This window comes from Anabrus simplex, chromosome 1 (genome assembly GCF_040414725.1).
Source record: "Anabrus simplex isolate iqAnaSimp1 chromosome 1, ASM4041472v1, whole genome shotgun sequence".
NCBI lineage: Eukaryota > Metazoa > Arthropoda > Insecta > Orthoptera > Tettigoniidae > Anabrus > Anabrus simplex.
Genome location: NC_090265.1, coordinates 394,763,601 through 394,790,920, shown reverse-complemented (window position 1 = coordinate 394,790,920; position 27,320 = coordinate 394,763,601). Strand labels below are relative to the sequence as shown.

The 27,320-nt window shown below is 41.4% G+C and overlaps 1 protein-coding gene across 2 annotated transcripts in view; it reads left to right on the top strand.

Annotated features, from left to right (window-relative positions):
- LOC136866550 (queuosine 5'-phosphate N-glycosylase/hydrolase) overlaps window positions 1-27,320 on the top strand; it is a 73,761-nt gene that overhangs the window by 1,418 nt on the left and 45,023 nt on the right. For both annotated transcript variants that reach the window (XM_067143642.2, XM_067143634.2), the window contains one exon: window positions 13,545-13,772. In XM_067143642.2, coding sequence (XP_066999743.2) covers window positions 13,545-13,772 — 228 coding nt within the window. The remainder of the gene's footprint in view (window positions 1-13,544; window positions 13,773-27,320) is intronic.

Genomic DNA, 27,320 nt, shown 5'->3' with positions numbered 1-27,320 from the left:
GACGATTTTTCCCACTCTTCTTGCAGTTGTCTCTTCACATCAGCTTTGGAATTTATGGGACATTTCTGGAGGTTTTTCAGTACATCCCATAAATTCTCTATGGGGTTAATGTTAGGACTTTGTGGGGGAGGATTCACAACTTTAGGGCAGTTGTACAACCACCATAGCCGTACATTATAGGCCGTATATTTTGGGTCGTTGTCCTGATAAAATTTAAAACAGTCCCCAACTCCCATATTTTCTGCACTTTTCTTCAGGTTGTTTTTTAAAATCTGAAGATACTGGCGATGGTCCATGTTTCCGTCTGTAAAAACCAGCTCACTTACTCTTTGAGCTGACGTACAGCCCCAAACCATAACATGTTCTCCTCCATCTTTTATGGAAGCCTTTATATTTCTTTCTTCAAACTCTTTATTGGGCTGTCTCCAAACTATGATGCACCTATCTGAGCCAGAAATAATGAATTTCGATTCATCACAAAAAATTATAGTCTCCCACCAGTTCATGTCTTCGCTAAGATGCTCCTTAGCAAATCGTTGTTGCTTGTTCCTATTTATTGATTATATAGGGCTTCCTTCTTGCAATTCACCCGTGATAATCACCTCTATATAACACCCTCCGGATTGTACTTGCACTGATCTTTCCAAACTCTTTCTCAGCTGCAGCAGCAATAGTAGTTGTAGTAAGACGTGGATTTCTTTTCACTTGTTTTACTATTGCCCTCTCTTCTCTCCTATAAGGACACTTGAGCGACCTGTCTGTGGCAAATTTTCAATTCTGTCTTGAAATTTGTATCGGCAGATAATATCATTAACAGTACCTTTCTTCATGTTCTGCAATTCTGGTATTTATAATACCAGTATAGTTGGTCCATTATTGGATATTATAAATTTTTCAGCTAACTCATTCCTGGTTGCAGCGTTTTGCCCCAGTGTGCTAAGTTGGGCTCATCAGTTGGTAAATAGCACACCGTGGAGGCTCTCTATCTACTAAAGTTTTCATTCCCCACCCTGAAGGGGTTGGACGGGCCACCCTAAAGTTTCACTCTGGCTAGGAGTTTCAGCAGGTTGGAGGAGGAGTACTGGTGTGGGGAGGAGGGTAATTTGATGTATGGAATTGGGAGGTGTGTGCAGATAGTATTTAATTATTGGGGATGTGTGCAAGGATTAAATATTCAGAGGAGAGTGCAAGGGTGGACAGGGAAAAGGCGAAGTGCAAACTGGGAAAGATGAAGGTTAGAAGAGAGGTCTTGGGTGAAGATGCAAGGTGAGGAGATGGAGGGTGGCTGTCATATCAGGAAGAGAAGTGATAAGAAAGCAAAGAAGGTCGAATATTGGAAGGGTTGGGGGAATGAAACTAGGCTGGGGAGGGGGTTGACAAACTTTTGGAAAAGTTGGAATAGGAGAAGCGGCTGGCCGGGGGCGATGTTGTGAAGTAGCTGAAGGGAAGCGAACAGGTTAGGGTGGAGAACGGGAGGGCTCCACTTTGTGGCGATGGCCGTTGATACGAGTGCCGGTACGGATGAGATGTTGAACGTCATCGGCACTGGGAAGCTGGAGCCACACCATATAAGTAGGGCCATCCTACAGGATGGCCCATTCAGAGATGTCGGGTGGAATCCTCCATAGGACACAACTAAACGTGACATGGATGGATGGATGGATGGATGGATGGATGGTGGTTGCCGCTGTGGCGATGGTAGTGGGGCGTCGACTGCTGCGGAGGTGTCTTGTAGAGGCAGCGATGATGAAACTGCAGTGGTCAGAGTCAACAGGGTGGAAAAGTGTGGCGGGGTTGTGGTAGTCGTGAGTAGTGGGAGGGATGAAGACATTACTGGTGAAGGGTTACAAGTTGTGACAGTGGTAGAGACGCGTTGAAGACTGGAACAATAGATGGATCCGCAGAGAGTTGGTCTTGGATGGACGACGGAGGTGGCACCACTGCATAGATCATATGGCAAATGGTCGCTCGGGTGGCTGTACGAAGGTCTTGGTAGATGGCATCTTCAGAGATGGTTGGATCTACTCCAAGGATTAGGCAGTAAGACATGGTGGGTTGGGAAGGCCGATTGCCAACGAGGCGTCAGCCTATATGCTATTTGTAGTCGGCTGGGTAGCAATTAAAGTTGAGGGCCACTCGGCCAAGCAGAGGTACTGTGGCGAAGCTAAGAAATATGTGTTAGCGAGGTTCCCCTTGCACCAGGCGAGAAGCGATCAGTGTGTGTAGGCCACTGCGTAGGCTAATTGGAGCCACCGGCAGTGCCATTGCACTATGAGAGACTTTGTCTCATTTACAAAAATTGATGCCTGCCTGGCCATCAGATGATAAAGATGCCAGTCCTATTATTAAAGACCTGTTTACCACATCACTAGCACACAGATGTTTCTGACATCTCTTATAAGACTTTTGGATGTAAATGATTGGGTTGGTGCCCATGACCTACAATCTGATTTGATCCTATCAGAGTCTGCAAAAGTAGTAGAGCTGCTGAAAAGAGTGTTGTATTCACATTTCCAGGGAAACTTCGTATGATGGAAGCTGATGTACCTTACGTATTCAGTCGTTGTCGGCGGCCACTACTCGTATTCGAGTGTGTGTTTTTCACTTGCAATTCATGTACAGTCCGTTTTGTGTAAATGATGTTGATGACTCATCAGGCCAATTCTTGTATAGAACATGCGATCACATTTGGCACACCTGAAAGAAGGGGTGGGCGTGGTTGAGTTTGTCTGAATTTTCTTCTAAGACGAGCCTCTCAGCAGTGGATGTAATTGCGCACCAGTGAGGGCAATCTTTAGCAAGTGTGTAGTAATTACTGGGATCGATGTTTGTGCTCTTCAAGGGTTTTTTTTTTTTTTTTTTTAGCTGATCCTTGTAGCGTTTCAGAGGTGCACCACGTGGCCTCCTGCCAGAACTGAGTTCAGTGTCGGGGTAGCCTGTTGTCATCCATGCTTTGGACATGATCAATCCATCTAAGCTGGTGACCTATGATGGAAGTTTCTATACTGTTCATGTGTGCCCTTTCAAGTACTACAAAATTGAAGACATAATCCTCCCATTTGATATTCATAATGATCCTAAGCTTCTGCTGGTGAAAACGTTTCAATTTCTTGATGTCACAGCAGTATAGAGTCCATGTTTCACATCCATACAATAAAGTGGAGACAACGACAGCTTGGTACACCATCAGTTTAGTGGATATATTTAGGTCTTTATTAGGAAAGATTTTGCGGGATAGACATCCTAAACCACAATGAGCAGCTCGTATTCTATTTTCTACATCCATCTCTGAGGTACAACGAGACGAGAGAATACTCCGAAGGTAGGGAAAGAAGTTTACTTGTTCCAGAGATGTATCTGAGATGGTAATGTTGAAGTCTGGCATACTAGTTCCTGGAGCAGGTTGTGCTAAAACCTTAGTTTTCTGAATGTTCATAGACAGGCCAAAATGCTCTAAGCAATCCTAAAGCAATTGACTGACAATTGCAAGTCCTCTGGAGAATGAGCTGGAATAGCATTGTCACCTGCATATTGCAGTTCAGTAAGCCGGGTGAGATGGGTAAGACTTTCAGGGCGGAGTCTTGACATTAAAAATCCCTCCATCAAGTCTGTAACTAATTTCTACACATGCATTGTTGCCAGAGATCTCATAAAGTATAGCTGTCAGGTACAAGGCAAACAGTGTAGGTGCGAGCACACAACCTTATTCGATAAGCAGTCAGATATGAGGAAGTGTGTAGGATGACCACTCGTAAACTGCAGAAGTATAGTTAGTAAAATAAACCTGCACGCTTTAGTAGAGATAGATGATCCAGACATTGTTATTGGGGTTGAGCCCTGGATGAATGAAGATGTCGCTGAGGGGGAGGTTTTTCCAAACACATATAATATTTATAGGAAAGTCACCAAATATTAAAATGCAGTGAAAAAGAAATTTTGTGTATTAGAATTCATATCAACAGCACAAGAAAGGTAGACATTTTTGGGGCATACAGAACAGGGAAAGGGGGAGATGAAAAAGTGAATGCTTTAGGCCTAATACAATTTGGCATTGAGGCAGAGAAATGTTTTGGTGGTGACCTAAATATGACGAAAGTGGTATGGGAGAGAAGTATACCCTCTGAAAAATATGACCAAATTTTGCAGATAAGTTGATCTGGAAAGGTGGATATACCCAACCGATGAAGAAAAATATAAGGGGAAATAACTTGATGGATGTATTCTTGGTCAAACCTGAGGACATTCATTGTATGTTTATCACAATTTATTCCTGTGGGTGGGGGATGCAGACAAAGAATACACCCTTGGTATCCCCTGCCCGTCATAAGAGGCCATTAAAAGGGGTGTTCTAGGTGCGGAAATGAATTGTGGCTTTGGTACTATGTGTTGTCCTCCTGTGGATAGGAGAGGCTGGACACATCCAGAGGTAATCCCTGACTGTCGTAGAAGGCAACTAAAGGATCATATGGCCATCGATCCTCTCTTTATTTTTTTTAATTTTCTTGAGGGTTAGTTATAGGCCGAATCAAAATTTGACATGCGTGGTGCTTGGGGAGGGGCCTCTTACGTGTGTGATTATGCTCAAAAGCCCAGATGGAATCCACAGTCCAGTTAGGTGGGAGCACCATGTACTCAGCAGTAGTATACACCTAACAATGCAGGTCCTCACACAGCCGAATGCCAGAAGGACAGAATAATTATTTTTATAAATCTGTATATCACTCTGTACACGCTATGGGGTACATGCTATTGCGGATGATTTGAGGAAAAGAGTCCTAGTGCCCATTGCCTCAGTCAGCCCATACTAGGCATCGTCCAACAGTGGACCCTGGGCAATACCTGCTACGACCAGGTGGGTATTGCCTTGGCTGTTTGGTTTGGCTACAGAGGCCCCTGATCAGAGTGGGTGGCACTCGGGGATGGGTTCAAAACATCAAATCAATCCATAAGTACTGATCTGCATTTAAGGCAGTCGTCCAAGTGGCAGATTCCCTATCTGTTGTTTTCCTAGCCTTGTCTTAAATGATTTCAAAGAAATTAGAGACTTATTGAACATCTCCCTTAGTAAGTTATTCCAATACCTAATTCCCTTTCCTATAAATGAATATTTGCCCCAAACTGTCCTCTTGAATTCCAACTTTATCTTCATATTGTGATCTTTCCAACTTTTAAAGACGCCACTCAAACTTATTTGTCTACTAATGTCATTCCATGCCATCTCTCTGCTGACAGCTTAGAACACACCACTTAGTCGAGCAGCTCGTCTTCTTTCTCCCAATTCTTCCCAGCCCAAACTGTGCAACATTTTTGTAACACTACTCTTTTGTCGGAAATCACCCAGAACAAATCCTGGTGCTTTTCTTTGGATTTTTTTTCCATTTCTTGAATCAAGTAATCCTGGTGAGGGTCCCATATACTACAATCATACTCTAGTTGGGGTCTTACCAGAGATATGCCCTCTCCTTTACATCCTTACTACAACCCCTAAACACCCTCATAACCATGTGCAGAGATCTGTACCCTTTATTTACAATCCCATTTATGTGATTGCCCCAATGAAGATCTTTCCTTATATTAACACCGAGATATGTACAATGATCCCCAAAAGGAACTTTCACCCCATCAACGCAGTAATTAAAACTCAGAGGACTTTTCCTATTTGTGAAACTCACCACCTGACTTTTAACCCCATTTATCATCATACCATTGCCTGCTGTCCATCTCACAACATTATTGAGGTCATGTTGCAGTTGCTCACAATCTTGTAACGTATTTATTACTCTATACAAAATAACATCATCCACAAAAAGCTTTACCTCTGATTCCACTTGTTTACTCATATCATTTATATATATAAGAAAACATAAAGGTTAAATAATACTGCCTTCAGGAATTCCCCTCTTAATTATTACAGGGTCAGATAAAGATTCACCTACTCTAATTCTCTGAGATCTATTTTCTAGAAATATAGCAACCCATTCAGTCACTCTTTTGTCCAGTCCAGTTGCACTCATTTTTGCAGTAGTCTTCCATGATCCACCCTATCAAATGCTATTAGACAGGTCAATCGTGATATAGTCCATTTGACCTCCTGAATCGAATATATCTGCTATATCTTGCTGGAATCCTACAAGTTGAACTTCAGTGGAATAACTTTTCCTAAAACCGAACTGCCTTCTATTGAAACAGTTATTAATTTCACAAACATGTCGTATATAATCAGAAAGAATGCCTTCCCAAAGCTTATCAATTCCAGCCGTGTTTCTAGTTTTCAACTTTTGTATCTTATTGTAAATGTCATTGTTATCATATGTAAATTTTAATACTTCTTTAGCATTAGTCTCCTCCTCTATCTGGATATTATCCTTGTAACCAACAATCTTTACATGCTGCTGACTGAATACTTCTGCCTTTTGAAGATCCTCATATACACGCTCCCCTTGTTCATTAATTATTCCTGGACTGTCCTTCTTGGAACCCATTTCTGCCTTAAAGTACCTATACATACCCTTCCATTTTTCACTAAAATTTGTATGACTGCCAATTATGCTTGCCATCATGTTATCCTTAGCTGCCTTCTTTGCTAGATTCAATTTCCTAGTAAGTTCCTTCAATTTCCCCTTACTTCCAGAGCCATTTCTAAGTCTATTTCTTTCCAATCTGCACCTCCTTCTTAGTCTCTTTATTTCTCTATTATAATAAGGTGGGTCTTTACCATTCCTTACCACCTTTAAAGGTACAAACTTGTTTTCACATTTCACAACAATTGCTTTAAACCCATTCCAGAGTCTGTTTACGTTTTTATTTACCGTTTTCTACTGATCATAGTTACTTTTTAAAAAAACTTCTACCCAGGGTGATCTGTCAACCAAGTCTTTAACCTTTGATTCCCTCAGGGGGACAATCCCTCCGGAAGAGGCTCAGTGTGTAAATGTAGGATCCAGTTTCCCTAGGTTACTGGTTGCTACCAGAACCGATGGGAATGACTTCAAGCTGGTGGAGTCTATTTTGTTTAATGGACACATACAGCGAACTGGAAAACCTTTAAAAAATACACAACGGTAGGTTGTTGTTAAAGACACACACTGCTGTGCAAACTGATCTGTTGCTCACGTGCGACCACTTTGGCAAAATCCCTGTCAGAGTGGAATAGCATAAAACTTGAATCTGGTTCATGGAGTTATCTTCCACCGTGATCTCATCTCGAGCAGTGATTATGAGTTAATGGAAGACATGAAGCCCCATGGTGTGATACACGCCCGGTGCATTACGCACAAAATCAACTACGTTGCCAAAGGTGCATTCATTATCTCCTTCAGATTGTCACTGTTACCAGAAAAGGTCAAGATAACAAACTATCGTTGTGATGTGAGGTCGTACATCCCGCCTCCCATGCAGTGCTGTCAGTGCCAAAGGTTCGGGCAAATGGTACCTCGTTGTTTGAATCAGTCTGTATGTGGTACATGTGGAAGAGGAGCTTGTGGTGCGGAAGAGTGCACACCTCCTTACAGGTGCACTAACTGCCCTGGTCTTCATTTTCCTCGAGATATAAACTGTCTGGTCTATCTCAGTGGGAAGAAGATCCAGGAGATCAAGACACTGGATGCTCTTTCCTACCAGGAAGCGCGCTGTAAGTTTAATTCCATGAATGCACCTATGGAAATCTAGACTTCAGCGTGATAGCACAGAGTCTACAAGGTTTGTTGTTTACTTCAGTAACACCTGAGAAGATCGCTGTGCCCAAGGCGCCTGTTACTCCTGTGAGCAAAGTCGCAAAGTGTAAAAGCTCGAAGGTGGGGGACTTCCCAGCCTCTGACCATAAAAAAGTCTGTGCTGGCTGGGAATGCTTAGCCAGCACAGCAGAGGAAGAAGACTAAGCCTCCTTCCCCCAAGAGGTCAGCGATAGCCGCACCCAAGCCAATGGAGGCTGCATTGTTAACCCGAGCTGAGAATTCAGCTCCCAGCCCGTCTAAACAAGAAAAGAAGGCGGGGAAGAGGTACGCTCCTACCAGGTGCTCTCCCTACCTTCTTACAAATGGGGAAATATGTACTCCATCTGGAGGGTACGTATCAGCGTCGGCAGGTATGCCTGCTTTAAAACCTAGGCGCTCCCCTTATAGGAAGAGAGCCTACCGTCGAAAAGCGTTGAAGAAGCACTCTGCATTAATCATCTCGTCCGCTGATGGAGGAGATGGACGTCAAGCATTTATCTACATCCACTGATGTTGGTGTTTAGGTTTGAAAGTGTCTTACCGCTTATAACTTAAAACTCCCAAAAACTCCACAGTATGGCACCGTTACAGCGGAATTGTAACAGTTTTGACAGGCATCATACTCAGCTGCGCCAGCTAATCAGTTAATTTGCGGCGAATATAGTCTGTATTCAAGAAACTAATCTCAGGCCAGGTCATCATATGGTCTTGAGAAATTTTAGACCATACTCGACAGAACGGAATTGTGCTAACCTGGCCTCCAGGGGCTTTGGTATTTTTATTTGTTCTGATACCTACAGCGAAACTTTTTCACTAAGAATCCAGCTGGAGGCAGTAGCGGTATGTGTTTTCTTGCCTGTCATAACTACAGTTTGTAATGTTTATTTTTCACCCGGCCAGCCCACTAATATCAATGATGTAATTGATCTTATCGATCAGCCCCCACATCCTTTCCTCTTATTGGGTGATTTTAATGCCCATCATCCGCTATGGGGTTCTGAAGTGCTTTGCCCCTGAGGAAGGGAGTTGAAGCAGTTAATAAGAGAGCTGGATTTATGCATTTTGAGTACAGGTGAAGGAACACTCAGCGTAGCACACGTTACCTTCTCCTGCATTGATGTTCATTTGTGCAGCAGGGCGCTCATTCCCCTGTTTTGGTGGGGTGTACACAATGACCTCTGTGACAGTGACCGTTTCCACTTATTCTTACTTTTTTGAAGCAGAAATCCATCGAGGCTCTTGCCCAGCATGTTGATTGGCCAAAGTTCACATCACTAGCTGTCTTTAATGATGTGAATAGCCAGATCGTAGACTTGTATCATACAAGTTATTCTTGCTGCTGCTAAGGATTCCATTCCATCCTTTTCTGGGATTCCACAGCAAAACCTCATTCCATGGTGGAACAAAGAAATTGCAGCAGCTATAAGAGAATGACGTTGTGCTCATAAATGCTATCATAGGCAGTCAACTTGGTAACATTTAAAAACTTTGTGCTAAGGCTCGAGTTCTTACTTGACAGAGTAAGAAAACTTCATGGGAAAGATGTGTGTCATCCATGATGTCACATATACCGTCATCCCAAGTGTGAACTAAACTTTGACGCATTTCAGGAATACAAGGACCATCCTTACTACCAAGAATTTCCATTGCAGACTGTATCATCACTGATCCACCCTTTGTTGCTAATCATCTAGCAAGTCATTTTGCAGATGTGTCTGGTTCTGGGAATTGCCATCCTGCTTTCCTGGCTCTGAAATGGGAGGCAGAATGCCATCATCTCAATTTTGCCACTCAATCTTCAGAGGATTATAACGTGCCCTTTATGAAGTGGGAACTTCGCAGCACGTTGTCACTTTGTAAGGACATGGCTCTTGGACCAGACAATGTCCACCGACTTGTGTGGTGTTTGTAGAAAGGAGAATTTTTGTCCGAGTACCAATGTGGTTTTCAAGCTATCCGCTCCACCACTGACTACTTAGTATGCCTGGAGAGATCTATCCAGGACACGTTTCTCCAAACACAGAATTTAGTGGCTGTTTTCTTTGATTTAGAAAAGGCCTATGACACCCCATGGTGATATGGCTTCCTTACACTTGTGCATCAGTAAGAGTTCCGAAGTAACTTGCCGGTTTTCATTGCAAAAGTTTTGTATCTCACTCTATTCCATGTCCAAGTAGGGAGGGTATATTCGCAATACCATGTTCAGGAAAATGGAGTGCCACAGAGATTGGTTCTCGGTGTCACTCTGTTTGCGACTGCCATAAACTGTATTGTCACTGCTGCTGGTTCAGCAGTAATACCGTCGCTATATTTGGACAATTGTGCTGTACATTATAGGTCACAAAGTATGGCAGCAACATTTACAGCAAGCTATTAGGGGAGTGGAACAGTGGACCGTAGAACATGGCTTTCATTTTTCAAGTGCAAAGACCTCTGTTGTTCACTTCTGCCAGAAGTGCACTCTTCATCCCCACCCTGAGCTTTATTTAGGGGGCATCACTCTTCCTGTAGTTAACACGTACTGATTCCTCGGGCTCCTTTTCGATAGTAAATTATCATGGAAGCTACACGTGCGTCAGTTGTTAAAAGTCAAATGGTCTAAGAAACTTCAAAGAAACTGAATATCTTGAAGTTTCCTAGCAGCATTACATGCGGGGGCAGACCGCATGGTGCTCATACGATTTTATCCAGGCTAGACTATGGCAGTGCTGCATATGGATCAGAAAGGCAAGGAGTCCTTGTGAAGCTGCGTAGCTTCCACCACAGCAGAGTTAATTTGGCAGCAGGAGCATTCCGTACAAGCCCTATTGCTATCCTGCTTGCTGAATCTGGTGTGCCACCTTTACACTTGAGGCGTCAACAAATACTATTGTCCTACGCTGCAAATTTGCGACAGATGCCACTTCACGCAAGCTATCCCTGCTTATTCGGCAATGCAGACCGTCGGCTGTACGCTGCTTATCCATGAGCAACGCAGCTGGTTGGTATACGCTTGAAATAGCTTTAACAGATCTTTATTTGATGTATTGAAATGAAATGCTGTGTGGCCTCCAGAGAGGCCTGGTGCAGGTCTTTTGATTTGACTCCCATAGGCGACCTGCACGTTGTGATAAGGATGAAATGGTGATGAAGATGACACATATACCCAGTCCCCGTGCCAGGGGAATTAACCAAGTATGGTTAAAATTCCCAACCCTGCCGGTATTCGAACCCGGGACCCCTGTGACCAAAGGCCAGCACACTAACCATTTAGCCGTGGAGCCAGACATGGTATTGACCTGACGACTATAGCTTGTTTGTGGTACTCAACGCTAAGGGTACAATATTCCTTTATATTTTCCTTAATTTGTCATTTTATCCCTTTTTTCCTCAGTGTATTGAGCTGCTAATTTAAATAATGAATTCTGTTCTAAAACATTTTTGTTGAGAAACTGCTAATTTAAATAATGATTTCTATTCTTAACGATTACATTTAAGAAGTGAATCCATTATTTAAACCAGCAGTTTGATACATCAGGGAAAAAATGGGACAAAATTAAAGATAAAGGAATAATGAACCCTTAGCATTGAGTACCACACACAGGTTATAATCATCAGGTCATTGCAACCCCTCCCCTCTCTTCCCCACAAAGCTGTTTCATGTTTAAGCTACACCAGTTTGGACAGGCACTACAGTACATCATTCAGTGCCTCTATAACACACAAAACAAACGGTAGTCACACAACCGAACAGTTTCATTACTATAAGCTTGTACCTACCAATTACATTTGCTTACTAACAGTTCACTAACAGTTATGGGTTTTCATTACCGGTATACATTAAGAAGATTGATTTCGGGCTGGCATAAAAAAACTTTTATGCTGTACCATTTTGGTACTATAGCAAAAAGAAGAAAGGCTCAACATTATCATATACAAATCGTAGGCACTTTTACCTTAAGGACTAGAAAAAACAATTTTTTATTATAATTCAACATATCAGAAACCCAGCTCTTATTATAGTCATATATATTATTTTAGCAGCATAGATCCCTTTTGCGGCGCTCACAAGTAACCGATCGTGACAAATGAGCATACAAAAGAAAGACAATAGACATTAGCAGTGACGAATTGCACTCTCATTTCATATATGTCGATAATTTCTTTAAAAAATGAGTTTTAAAAATTGTACGAAGTGTGCGATTTGCAAATACTGTTGCTGTAGGAAAATACGTGCCATCATTGCCGTTCACTTCACATTTTGGCCACTGGGGATGCCTGTTTTATGTCATTATAATATGCTGTAATTATCAGTTAAGAAAAGAATAATAGTAAAACCAAAAATTACTTCCGGAACATTCGTCAGTATAATAAAGCACTTGCATTTCCTTCCATTCAAGTGGATACCATAAATGTTAAAAAATCAAAGATTACATTAAGTGGTAAGTAAGACTGTCTAATATTGTACTGATTTGTGTATTGCTTTGTTCACCATTAATTCACCAGAAGGCTACTCCACCACAGACTTTATGAACATTGCAAGATTTCTCACATGGGTCCCCTAGTTTTATACAAAATGGTACTATACCATGGATAGTGTGCTAAGTGTTTAGAACAATAATGAGCGAATTTTTATGGAATTTAACATGAACAGTTTTTTTCTCTCCAGAAGAAGATTAAGAAAATTGTTGTCGACTGCAACAAAAATAGAACTGTTGACAATTTTAGTATAAACTTTTTTAATGTGAACATTTAATTTTTATGTAAATTCTATGTTTCAGATTTGTCTTTCTTAGGGATTTTGACATGTTAATGATTGCTGAAGAAGAAAATACACCAGTTCTTGAAACATGTGCAATACCAGTATATATTAAATAAGTAAACATACACATTTTTATGTAATTGTATTGACAAGCCCTGTATCACATGCTTTTTAAAATTAATTTTGAACCTTTTTCAAAAAGCACAAGTCATTGTAAGATGCTCCAATTGCTGATGAGCTCAGAAACCACCTCCTTGCATATACTTTTACCACAAATAAATGTTCTTTAGGCCATCCAATTCACTGACACTGAGGGAGAGCTGAGAATGAAAGAGGAACATTTAGTAGTTCTTAGAAAAAGGTAAACCGGGCGAGTTGGCTGTGCGGTTAGGGGCGCGCAGCTTTGAGCTTGCATCCGGGAGATAGTGGGTTCGAACCCCACTGTCGGCAGCCCTGAAGATGGTTTTCGTGGTTTCCCATTTTCACACCAGGCAAATGCTGGGGCTGTACCTTAATTAAGACCACGGCCGCTTCCTTCCCATTTCTAGGCCTTTCCTCTCCCATCATCGCCATAAGATCTATCTGTGTCGGTGCAACGTTAAGCAAATAGCAAAAAGAAAAAGGTAAGTGCTTTTTCAATATCGACACCGCTAAAGTCTCGTGTAAATGTTCACACCCATCTTTATAATTTGCTCTTTTTTTTTTTCATGGCATTCCACATTTTTCCTAAGTTAAAAAAAATGTTACATCAGGACTAGCTGTTGCATTTTTTTAAATATATATATATATCCTCCTCTCTTTCTTTGATATGTATTTGCTACTTTCATGTTTTGATATACATTTTTGTACCAAAATTATGTGATAACCTATGTAGGCCTATACAGTAATAGAACTTGACTTAGGTTTGAAAGAAGATTGGAAGGAGGAATCTCCTTTCAAACCTAAGTTGGGTCAATGCCAATACGGTATTCTACAATGATATTTATAAATTACAGTAATAGAAGCAATAATTGTGAATAAAATGGGATTCAGCTTTAAATTTGGTAATTTATATAAAGGGTTTTTCTTTCTTTTCTTTTTGTTTCTTTCAGATTGTCAAAGCGTTGAAAAGCAAGACCCTATCTATTGATGGCTTTTCACAACATGAGTTACATCCTCAGACTGTTGATGAAGCTGCAGTACAGTGGATTTTTGTTGTTGATACACTTAACTTCTGTTTCTGGACAGAATCCCAAAGGGAAAAGTGGGAAGTGACATTTCATGGAAAATCTTACACAGGGTACTTTGCTTGGTGTGCTGCAGTGAATAGAGCACTGGAGGTAATGTGTAATTGATAAAATTTGATGCTATTTCTTGTCTGTAAACTGCAGTTATCCTAGTTGTTCCAGATGCATACTTAGAGATATTTTTAAGTTTCTGTAGCCTATATCTATACATATTAAAATAAAGTCTGAAAGGCCATTGTTTGAGTGTTGATACTGGCTACTCTTATGACAGTGTTAGCAGCACCTCCTATTACAAAGCTTATGATTGCGAGCAATGAGATTTGCCTTCCTAACATATCGTAATATAACACCAATAATTTCTTTAAGGTTATCTCACAAGAAGGCATGACATTGAAAAAAGAGTACAAGATTGCATTGTGATGATGCGAGTTATTACTAAAACAAAACCTGTCCGCTTTCCATTGCCAGACTGTTAATTAAATTTGAGCTGATTATTCATATCCCTTTCAATGTGAGTTAAGTTTGACCGGGTGAATTGGCTGTGCGGTTAGGGGTGCGCAGCTGTGAGCTTGCATCTGGCAGATAGTGGGTTTGAACCCCACTGTCAGCAGCCCTGAAAATGGTTTTCCGTGGTTTCCCATTTTCACACCAGGCAAATGCTGAGGCCCTACCTTAATTAAGGCCACGGCCGCTTCCTTCCGCCTCCTAGGCCTTTCTTATTGCATCATCGCTGTAAGGCCTATCTGTGTCAGTGCGACGTAAAGCCATTTGTGAAAAAAAAGTTAAGTTTTTAAGTATGTGTTTTCTTTTCAATTGTTGTGATTTTTATATTTTTTAAAAAATATAAAAATAAACGGTATCAGGTTAAAAACCACCCCCTAAAATCCACTGCCCAAGGCAGTTGTATTGCAGCATAATAATAGTAAACCACACTCAGCTAATTGCACATGTGATACTATATATTATGATATCTAGGTGGTAATATTCTTCCATTTTTATACTGTGAGAGTAATTCAGTAAATAAATATAACCTCATCCTGCATTCATCTGGCTTACACCACAATTTAGCAAATTTCATCTGGAAACACGATGTAAACATAATTTTGTCTTCTCACAGAATACCGCTGATTGCACCTGCAAGCTCACTGCATTCACTTTGTCACTCCTTGTTTTGATTTCACATTATACTACCATCCTATCTCCAGAAACTGTGACCCCTTAAAGGTCTTCTGGTATCGATCCAAGGACTTCAATACCAGTCGGGTATCGAACCACGCCATCTTGACTTTGAGGTGCTATCTGAAATTCCCTACTACGACTTTATTTAAATACCCTAATTGGAGAGAGTAGATCAACTACCAGCTCAATGAACACACGGCCTTGTGATGGTAAAACAAATTACAGTAGAAGTCCATTATAGCGAGAATTCATAACGGCGAAAAATTTACTCGCTATAGCGGATTGTCGTTATATCCGATTTTTTTTAAATCGGGAAAACCCCTAATCACATTAAAATCAGTATGAAATGGCAATCAGTTTGTTAAAAACTTGCGTTTTCGCGGATAATATCCACAATACGGCTTATTTGTTTGTTGTTTTTTGAAATCCGATACTACGTGAAAGCGTGTGTTTAACTTCATTCCGAAAAAATATATTACCGTATTTCTCCGAATCCAAAACACTCCACTTAAAATTGGCATCATAACATCGACGATAACCCGTATCTTTACAATACGACGATCCATCACGAAAATATTCCTGTTGTCTATAAAACTTAATTTTACTAAGCACCAGGTACAGCAGACGCGATATAACTCTGGTACTGAGTAGCCGTGGCCTTTCTAAGAATTCGAAGGCTCTCATGTTTTGGTGCCTTTATGCAAATTTAAGAAACGTTTTTGTAGAGGATAATAGAATGTCATTCTCTCTTCACTATTTCCCCAGATCCAGTGACGTTACACACAGGCACTGAATAACCTGTCGCCGCGGCTAGCGATGTATGATAAAGAGGCGGTCGTTTATTGTCGTTGAGTTTTATCTGCGCGCGCGGCGAGTGAAAAGAAACAGCGTGGTTACTGCGGTAATTGCCAGTGGTGTTCATTACTATCAGGCCGCGAATGCAAAACGATCCTTAATTTTTCACATGAGATTCTGAGAAAAAAACGTCGTCTTGGATTCGGACAAATACGGTATCACTCCAGAGGCTTCTGTGGCAAACCTAACCGTATATGTACCTATCATGAAAACCTATTTGAAAAGCATGTAAAGAAATGATAACCTCCTCATTAAAAATTGACATACCGGGCGAGTTGGCCGTGCGGTTAGAGCGCGCAGCTGTGAGCTTGCATCTGGGAGATGGTGGGTTCGAATCCCACTGTCGGCAGCCCTGAAGATGGTTTTCCGTGGTTTCCTATTTTCACGCCAGGCAAATGCTGGAGCTGTACCTTAATTAAGGCCACAGCCGCTTCCTTCCCATTCCTAGGCCTTTCCTATCCCATCTTCGCCATAAGACCTATCTCTGCCGGTGCGACGTATTAAAATAGCAAAAAAAATAATATGACATGGGAATAGCTTTCCGAAATTGAACTGCGAGAAAATATAAACTATCCTCTGAAATCAGTGATGCACCTTGCCATATCTTGAGGTGTATCACATTCTTACTTAATTTCAGTATACGGTATTCCATAAAAATTAAGAGATCGTTTACTTCAGCCTTTATTTTTAACCAGTTAACAGCTGCTATATCGGCCACGTTATTTTAGACATTTATTACGAAAACATATTCTCCTTCATTTTCCTTGCGGAAGAGCAGTCGACGGGTATTACTAATCGACTCCGACATTGCCTTCGAATGTCCACGAGAGAGCTCGCAGGTGGGCATAGCGAGAAACGATACGGTGCCGAAGATGATCGATCGAATGCAGTATAATGACTGGGTGCATAAATATCAGCAACGGAAAAATCGAGCGCGCAAAATCGCTCGTAAGAACGGATGCGTCAGTGAAAGGGCTCTCGCTGTAACCTAAGGTTAATACACAGTTTAATATAGGAATTTTGAAGGGACGCACAAAAGTTATTGTTATAACGGAGTTCTCGTTATATGCCGTACTCGCTATACCGAACTTCTACTGTACTAGGCACTTGAATATTTTAAATAGGGTGTTTCAAATGAGTGATATTATCTCTGCCAGTTACAGGCGCACATGCTGCGGACACAGCTCCTGATGGGACAGAACAACTGAGGATCTAGAATTTCACTTTCTCTTACCCTCCACTATGAGGCCATAAATCACTTGTCTCGAAGATGCCCTAGCTACAGTACAAACAGCTGAGCGGATACACACAATTCCATCCGGAATAAACAATTAATTCTTAATTCATCTATCGCATGTTTTCCAAGCATATTACCCTCCATGGGCACTATTCACATATCATTCACTTTATTCAGTGCCTCAGCCAATTTCTTTACTGGCCTATCTGTTGTTGTTATTATTATTATTATTATTATTATTATTATTATTATCATCATCATCATGGTGGTAGGTAGAGGTGAAAGAAGGTGCGGGTGTGAATAGGTCTCCAACTACGGAATTAAAGTTAAATGTAAAATTTAACAAGGTTATATTTTCTTTCCAAAATTCAGAAATAACAAGAATGGCAGGTACGGAGTAGCAAGACAACAAAGTACAATTACAGTATTTACAGGATTTGGGCTTCGAGCCCTGAAAACACAATTCTTGAGCAACTAGTCCAACTTTACGATATACAAATTTCAACAACGGGGCAGAAGACCCCAATCAAACCCTGGAGCACTTGCTCCAAATTACACCGTAAAGCCTCCTCGAGGCATACAAGACTCAGTTTCCGGAAAAGAGCCACTCGCTCCCAAATTTAAGCCTCTCCCAGGCCACACCAAACTCCACCTTCAAGCTGTCCTCAACGGACATAAACACAGGGGTAAAATACCCAATCTACTGAGGCCTATTAAGTGAGAAAAGGTTAATTATATGGCCTCTAAAATACCAACTTGAAAGGAGGCTCTCCGCACTCCTAATACACTTTATTTAAAACCTACTTGGCACTAGGCCGTTAATGCAAGGGCTAATCCCATACTACAGAGGTGACTTCAGAAAAGAACAATTTACATTATATTAACGAAGAATAGGTTGAGAAAAATAAGTTCACCTCAAAACAATATGATTGGGAGCTCGAGAGGGTTAAGCACTCTCTATCCCGATATGCAGTTTAAAAGATGAAATAGATACAAGTTTCTTTACATTTTAAGGAAGGTTACATAATGGAAAAAGATTCGGACCCGCCCCGAGAGTTAAACTGCTGAGCTAGCAAAGAAAGAAGTTATTAATTGGCCATTACCTTGTTGTTGACCGCTGCCGAAGAAAGAGGCGCTTCCCGCCCCCTGCTATGTACTTTACACACTGAAAGATGGAACAGAAGTGGCGCAGAGACCCAAAAATCAGCAGTTTATATACTCTCGCGGAAGGTTCTAGGCGTTAGGGGAATGAGAACACCCGCCCTCAATCACTTTATTGGAGAAAAAAGAGAAACCCCTACACAAGATGAAGAGGAAACACATTATTGGTGGAAAATTAAGTTAAGAAATTCGGGATTGGCTAGATTTAAAACAAGGGGAAAGAAAGGGGTAATATTGCCAACTTAACCAATGACTGAAAGAAATTTAACAAAGAACAAACTTTTGAAATAAAATTTTCTCCAAAGAACAGTTCTTTTTCTTCGCACTAGGGTGCACTATTGTAATTCTTCAGTAGTGTCCTCTAGAAGAGAAAGTTCACACTTCTTACTTCAAGCAAAACAAAAACACATCAAAAATGACACAGTTCTAAAACTCCAAAATTTACAGGTAGTGACATCTTCTGAGAAAGTAGAAAATTAATACCGTCAATAAAGTTCAGACTTCCTCCAGCAGAGGAGTTTCAACTGGCGCACCTTTTGAATTAGCGGCGTGGAGGTGTACCGCCCGGTACAATTATTATTATTATTATTATTATTATTATCATCATCATCATCATCATCATCATCATTTCTCCCATCCTGCACATCTTCACATATTATTTCGATTGCCCTCAATTTCAAATACATGTTGAATATTCACACTATTCAAATGCCTTCTAGAATATATAGATGACCTTTAACAATAGGGGACTGAAGTATAACATTTCACCCACTCGCGTATCTTTCTAGGTCATTTGTTCGCACCTCGAGCCATCGTTTGCCTTCTTCACTTGTCAGCACTCTTAAACTAAGGGAGGATGTCTATAGTTATGCAGAATTTTAAATTGTGAAGCACCTGAACAAATTAATGATCAGAACTTAAGAAATTCCTAAAATCTGAATGAAATTGGAAATATTATGGAAGTTAGCCAAATTATTTAAATCCACCCCATCTGCGAATGCTTCACTAAATATACATAACGCCTCATAGGGCATTGTACACTAGTTCGTGCAGATTCCCAGAGATGAATGTTGTAATTAATCCATAATCACACCCTTCATAAGCTCAAAATGGACTACCACAAGTAGCAATTAATGTCTCTGAAGATCGCCACATGCGCCCCGTTCGTTACAGATAGAGATATTCGCTAATTTATCTGTTCCCAACTGAGCATCACTCTTCACTTACGGTAAACATTTCTGGCTGATTTGACAACATTTATTTTATTATGTTTATTGACTCTAATAACTGCTCATGAGCTAATTATGGCACAATAATCATTAGTTCTCTCTGCTCACTATCTCACTACGCACTGATGATTGCAGACATTGTAACCCAGTCTTTAAATTGAATTCATTTATTTAGCTTGAAGATCATATCACTTGTATTCACACCCTCACTGAGTACTGATATCGGTATCACACACATCCATTACACAATACCTGTAGCTCTTCACAAAGAAACACTTAGGCTGCACTATGAAATTAATAAGCTTTGGACTGACACAGAGTAAGCCTCTGACTGGTAAAAGACTGAGTAGTGATGGGCAGGGTGGAGCGCCTTTTATAGGCGACCTGTGGAATTTGCTCTGGAAAGGAAATGCTCCTCCCACTTTGACATATCTGCTCCACTAGCAATTATCTTCCAAAGTCGAATGGATATTCAATTTATAGATCCTTATACCCTCTATCTACTGAAGTATTTTCATTCAAATCGCATCGCAGGTTTAATAGTAATTGCTAAAGGCTTCTTTGACTTTTTGGCGTGTGGTAGAGGGGGTAGTGGGGACTCCCCACTCTGTGTTAGAAAAACTACCATGAACATCTGGCATTCATCACTGTGATAGTATCTTAAGTGTGTCATTAAAAATCCGTTTGAGAATTAACTCCTATTTCCACATTATTAAATAATGTAAATTATGCAAAGTTTATTTATTCCTTTCATGAATATTTCTTGGGCTTGTGACGAATATTCTGTATTATTATTATTATTATTATTATTATTATTATTATTATTATTATTATTATTATTATTATTATTATTATTATTATTATTATTACTGTTACCAAATTTTTGTGGTAGGTAGAGGTGAAAGAAGGTGCGGGGGTGAACAGGTCTCAAGCTACGAAATTAAAGTTAATTTAAAATTTAACAAGGTTATATTTTCTTTCCAAAATTCAGAAATAACATGAATGGCAGGTACAGAGTAGCAAGATAACAAGTTACAATTACAGTATTCAGAAGATTTGGGCTTCGAGCCCCTAACTCACAATTCTTGGGCAATTAGCCCAACTTTACCCCAAAACAAGTTTCAACAGAGGGGCAGAAAACCCCATTCATGCCCAGGAGCACTTGCTCCAAATTACACAGTAAGGCCTCCTTGAGGCGCACAGAAAACAAAATTTTCAAGAAAGAGCAACTTGCTCTCAAAATTTAAGCCTGTCAAAGGCCACACCAAATTCCACCTTCAAGCTGTCCTCTAAGGACATATACACAGGGGTAAAATACCCAACCTACTGAGGTCTATTAAGTGAGAAAAAGGTTAATTACATGACCTCTAAAATAACCATTTGAGAGGAGGCGATCTGCACTCCTAATACACTTTGTTTTAAAACCTAATCTGGCTCTAGGCCACAAATGCAAGGGCTAATCCTATACTAAAGAGGTGACTTTAGAAAAAAAACAATTTACATTACGTTAAAGAAGAATAGGTTGTGAAAAAGTAAGTTCACCTCAAAACAATATGAGTGGGAGCTCGAGAGGGTTAAGCACTCTCTATCCCAATATGTAGCTTAAAAGAGAATAGATACTAAAAGTCTTTACATTTTAGGGAAAAGTTACATGGTGGAAAAGCTTCGGACCCGCCCCGAGAGTTAAACTGCTGAGCTAGCAAGAAAAGAAGTTATTATACGGCCATTACCTGGTTGTTGAACTGCTGTCCGAAGAAAGAGGTGCTTCCCGCCCCCTGCTATGTACTTTACACACTGAAAGATGGTAGAGAAGTGGCGCAGAGACCCTAAAATCAGCAGTTTATATACTCTCGCGGAAAGTTCGAGGCGTTTCAGGAAAGAAAACACCCGCCCACAATCATTTATTGGTTAGGGTTAAGCAGCATATCCAATTTGAAGAAGAAACACCTTATTGGTCGTAAATTAATTAAAGAAATTCGGGATTGGCTAAATTCAAAACAAGGGGAAAGAAAGGGGAATACAGCCAACTTAAACAATACCAGAAAGGAATTTAACAAGAAACAAACTTTTGAAATAAAAATTTCTCCAAAAAACAGTTCTTTCACCTTGCACAAGGGTGCACTATTGTAGTTCTTCAGTAGTGTCCTCTAGAAGAGAAAGTTCACACTTCTTACTACAAGCAAAACAAAAATACGTCGAAAACGACCCAGTTCAGAAACTTCAAAATTTCCAAGTAGTGACATCTTCTGGGTAACTTGAAAATTAATACATTAGATAAAGTTCGGACTTCCTCCAGCAGAGGATCTTCAACTGGTGCAAAGTTTGAATTAGCGGCGTGGATGTGTACCGCCCGGTACAGACCTCCCCCCCCAAAAGTTCCTCCAAGGGGTAACACAGAGGAACATAAACTTTGTTTCAAAATAAGTTCCAAGTTATGATCTTGATATAGACATTAATTGCAGAAGCATTTATAAAATTTACTAAATTTGGTTTGATCCAGTTTCAAAATTCTTGTAGTAACTGTTGAAGTAATGTCTTTATGTTTGTAGAAGTTGAATTCAGAAGGAAAATTTTAGTTTTTTAAGGTTGATGAAAAATTTACTAAGTCCACCAGATATTGCAGGAAATCCAAAAAAAGGTAGTAACGTTGAACTGGAATGTCCATGTAGCTGATTAAATATTTTCAAGGTTGATTAAGTTGGATGGCCAGACCGGCCGCTGCAGCTTGTGTCCAGAGGAGGCCGCTCGGACCCCTCAAGTACCCTGAGATACCGCTCGCCCGCACTATGGGAGGAGAAGTGGTGTTGAAGCACGCCGCGCCCGCGGTGAACATATACAGGCTGCGGGCAAGTAGCAGGTTGTGCGCCGCACATCAGCCTTGGCCGGGAGGAGGGCTCCGGCTCGCCGTGCACATTCTAGAACACAGGCCATCCATGATTTTAAACCTCCCAAGGACATTAAAGGTATCGCCAGGTTCATTGGTATGGTGAATTTCTTCAGGAAGTTTATTCCTAACTTCGCTAATAGAGCGGCGCCCTTGAACCTTCTTCGTAGGAAAGGCATCAAATTCGAGTGGGGACCTTCTCAACAGGCCGCTTTTGAAGATCTTAAATTAGCTCTCTGTAATGCCCCTGTCCTTGCTATGCCTGATTTCTCAAAGAAATTCATCGTCCAAACTGACGCGTCGTCGTCAGCAGTAGCTGCAGTCCTTCTTCAAGAGACTGAATTAGGGAGGCGACCCATCGCCTATGCATCTAGGACTCTATCGGCTCAAGAAGCCAAGTATTCCATCTATGAGCTCGAAGGTTTGGCAGTCTTATTTGCCTTAGAAAAGTTCCGTCTCTATCTGGAACATGTCAAATTCGACCTGGAGACAGATAATCAAGCCTTAAGCTGGGTCTTAGGTAGGCCGCGTCGTACTGGTCGTATAGCCCGTTGGGCCATCCGAATTTCTGCCTTCCAATTCGATGTCAGGCATATCAGAGGTACCGAAAATGTTGTTGCTGATGGACTCAGCCGTATGTTTTCCAACGACGTCGAGACCCATGAACCAGTCGATAGTTCATCTCCTCCCGAGTCCATACTATCTGAGGTTAATGCCATCTTAACAGATGCTCCCATGCTCTTTAGGGATATCGAGAGATACCAACGTGAAGATCCGACGCTGGCTCCGATAATGGAAACCCTTTCTTCTGGGGAACATGTTGTCCCTTATGTACTGAGGAATGGTGTTCTATGTTGCCCTTCGAGGCATGATAAGATGATGAAGGTTGTCGTTCCAGCGGTTCTTGCGCCTATGATCTTCAAGTACTATCATGAGACCCCATTAGGGGGGCATCTTGGAATCTTTAAAACTCGTGAAAAGATTCGTGAAAGGTTCATCTGGAAGGGTATGGACGGTGAAATCCGTGAACTAGTAAAAGCTTGTAAATCTTGTTTGCTTAGTAAACCCACCATGTCCACCAAGGTAGGCCTTTTGTCTTCGCATCAGGCTTCGCGCCCCATGGAATGCCTGTATATTGATTATGTAGGACCCTTCCCTCAGTCAAAGGGAAATGCCAACAAGTTCATCTTTGTATGCGTAGATGGTTTTACAAGATTTTCCTGGTTATTTCCGACTAAGCTGGCTAACGCTCAGTCCACCATTACTTGCCTAAATTCTATTTTTGCTTCTTTTGGTCCGTGCCAATATATTGTGTCTGATAATGCTAAGGCGTTCACATCAAATCTTTTTCGTAAATTCTGTTTTGACTTGTCCATCTCTCATGTGACGACTTCTGCTTATTACCCTCAACCATCTCTGGCTGAACGGGTTAATCGTAATCTCAGGTCCGCGCTTATTGCCTATCATCATGAAGATCATTCCAGGTGGGACACGTCCCTGCATTGGTTAGCTTTTGCCTTGAATTCGGCGGTTCATGAATCACATAAATTTACTCCAGCGTCTTTGATGTTCAAGTTTGTTCCCAACACGCCGCTCTCTAACCTCTGGTCTCTGAGTGACATTCTACCGGAGACAATAGACCCGGACAACATTAAAGATCTTTGGAAGAAGGCTAAAGCCAATCTTAAAGTGTCTCATGAAAAGGTTAGGGAAAGATATGATCGTGGACGGAGACCCACCAATTTGAAGGTAGGCGACCAAGTGATGGTCAAGAATTTTGTTCCCGCGGGCAAGCTTGCCCCCAGATTTCATGGGCCGTGTATCATTCTCGATTTCCTTACGCCGGTTACGTTGTTATTAAGTAATCCAGCCACCGAGAGGATATTTATAATTTCTGTATAATTTCTGTGCTAACTTGCTTCATATAATCTTGAAAGGAATATGAAGGTTATATTTTTTTTTGAGGTTTTCACTTTTAAGGCCTTCTGCCCCTTCTATAATATTTTGTTTTATATGTAAGCATTTTTGTAAAACCTTCCCCGAACCATTAAACTGCCATCCTGTCATTGCCACGGCCATTACCACGCTCCCGTCTCCTGCTCCACTACACACAGTGGCTTGTACATGAAATGAATCTCTCCACGCCGCTGGCCCCTCAACCTCACCACAATGAATGTACCCTACTATCATTCTGGTCCAACAAAAATTCTGCCGTCGAGCTTTAATGTTTCAGTGCCCCCGCAGCCGTGCCGCGACTGGGATAGAGGAAGAGCCCCCTCTACTCCAGCGAGGTCGACATGTGCAAGGCGAGCCGGAGCCCTCCTCCCGGCCAAGGCTGATGTGCGGCGCACAACCTGCTACTTGCCCGCAGCCTGTATATGTTCACAGCGGGCGCGGCGTGCTTCAACACCACTTCTCCTCCCATAGTGCGGGCGAGCGGTATCTCAGGGTACTTGAGGGGTCCGAGCGGCCTCCTTTGGACACAAGCTGCAGCGGCCGGTCTGGCCATCCAACTTAATCAACCTTGAAAATATTTAATCAGCTACATGGACATTCCATCAGGTGACACAATATGCCCTAGGAATGACATAGAGGGCTTAGCAAAGGCAACCTTGGACAACTTGACAGTTAACCCAGCCTTACGAAGGCGATTGAGAACTTCTCGCAGATGATCTAGATGTTCTTCAAAGGTCTCCGAAAATATGATGACATCATCCAAGTAGTGATACAAGTACTCAAATTTGATGTCGGAGAAGACCCTGTCTAGCAATCTAGTGAGTACAGCTGCTCCCGTGGGGAGCCCGAAAGGCACGCGGTTGTATTCATACAAATTCCAGTCCGTGGCAAACGCTGTAAGATGTTTAGACTCTTCCACTAGGGGAATTTGATTGTAGGCCTGATTCAGGTCCAAGATAGTAAAGAACTTGGCCCTACGAAACCATGAAAAGCAAGAATGAAGGTCCGGAGGGGGCACAGATTGTAACACCACCTTCCGATTGAGAGCCCTATAATCAATGACAGGCCTGAAGCCCCCTTGGGGTTTCGGGACTAGAAAACTAGGTGAAGAATACGCCGACTTAGAGGGCCTATTATACCATCCTTCAACATCTGATCGATGATTTCTTTCAGAGCCTTCATTTTAGGTGGAGATAGCCTTTATGGCGGAAAACGGACAGGAATCGAATCCGTGACCTCAATTTTGTATTCAATAAGGTCAGTAACACCAAGAGTATCAGAGAACACCTCTGGAAACGACTGACACAACTTACGAATACTATCAGCCTGCTCCTCAGGTAGATGTCTAAGGTCTAACAACATCTCATCCTGGGTAGGCGAAATAGATCAACATGATGCAGAATTACATTTTAACAAGGGGATTTTACAATTGGAAGCAAATTTGAATGTGCACGACTTACTCTGAAGATCGAGCACAAGACCAGTGTGAGAAATGAAGTCCGCTCCCAATATGATGGGGCAAGACAAGTGCTTAGCCACAAACAGTTTGATTTTCCATGTAAATTTATAAATACGAATTTTGACCTGTAAAGAACCTAGAATTTCTAATGGAGATGAATTAGCCGAAACATATTGGATCGAAGAGGAACAATAGTCAGGAAGTTTACAAACAGATTTCAATTTTGCATACCATTCAGCCGAAATAATAGAACAAACACTGCCTGAATCTAATAGAGCGGTTACAGGTTCATTATTTAGCTCAATTTTAAGAAAAGGAACAGGTGCGGGGGTATCCGCCGCAATCCTAAGACACTCTTTGGGGCATTCAAAAGATGAATTTGAAGACTGATTGTTCCCTGAATTTACAACCTGTTTACCAGGGGCTGAACCTCGGAAAGATGGATTAGTCGACTCAGCCGAAGCCACTAGTCACTTTTTATTATTGGCATTGGTGGAATTTGCACCAGAGGTTGAGCAGGAGGGGGTGCTATTTGAATTTGGGCAATTCTTGGCGATATGTGAGAAAGCCCCACATTTAAAACAGCCTTGTGATGAACCAGCTCCATTATTTGCCCTACTAGTTTTGACCAATGGACATTTATTTCGAAGATGGTCGGGCGACCCGCAAGCATAACATTTACGGGGTGTGACTGGTCGGCGAGGTGGAGGCCGAGTATTACTAAACGAAGGAGGGGGTTCTTTCGCGACACGCAAGGAATCGGCGTATCTAACTCCTTCCGCTGAGACGGCCAATGCTTCAAGTTCAGAGAAGGTTTGCGGGCACGCCGCGAAACACAAATATGACCTATAAGATGGTGAAATGCCTTCCACAATAGCTTGTACAATCTGATCCTCAGGGAAGTGAAGCGCAAACACCCTAGTATAGAACTTAATGTCTTGTATGAAATCAGCCAGATTTTCATCCAATTTCTGTACTCGATAATAGTACTTCTGAATCAGAGATGACCTCGCGCGAGCAGGAATAAAATTTGCAAGTAGATGTGCATGAAAATCTTCAATAGATGACTGTTCGGCAATGGCTCTTACTATTTTATCTGAGAGAATACCAATTGCATAAGGATAAATTATCTGTAAAATTTGACACGGAGAAAGAGAAAAAACAAGGGCATGATCTTGAAATTCAACTAAAAACCTTAAGAATGAAATAACTTCACTGGTGGTATTAACAGAAAACTTAGAGATACCTCTGAGCAACATTGCTAATGGATGAGGCAAGCTGCTGAACCCAGGTGACATAGTAGGTAAAGGTTTCAGTGGCAAAGAAGTTAATTCAGAACGTACATTATTCAACGACGTACGGCGTTCAGACTCGTTGTCCAATGGGGCAGAGATAGTTTGAGCTCCAGCGGTTTTCCTATTGACTTCTCCCTTAGGAGGCTCTTCCTCGCTACCTACATTCACCGTAGCGGGTTGATCAGTTTTGGGAGGAACTTCCCCAGTTAACAATTGAGTGACCTTACTAGATAATTCAGAAATATTTTCAAGCACCGTACTAGCTTCCTTCCTCTGAACGTCATTCAACTTTAGAGACAACAGATCGTTAACTCTATTTGAAAAATGAAATAGCCTGGCTTGCACACGCTTAATTTGATTAGGAGAAGGATCATTTTCGTCAAAAA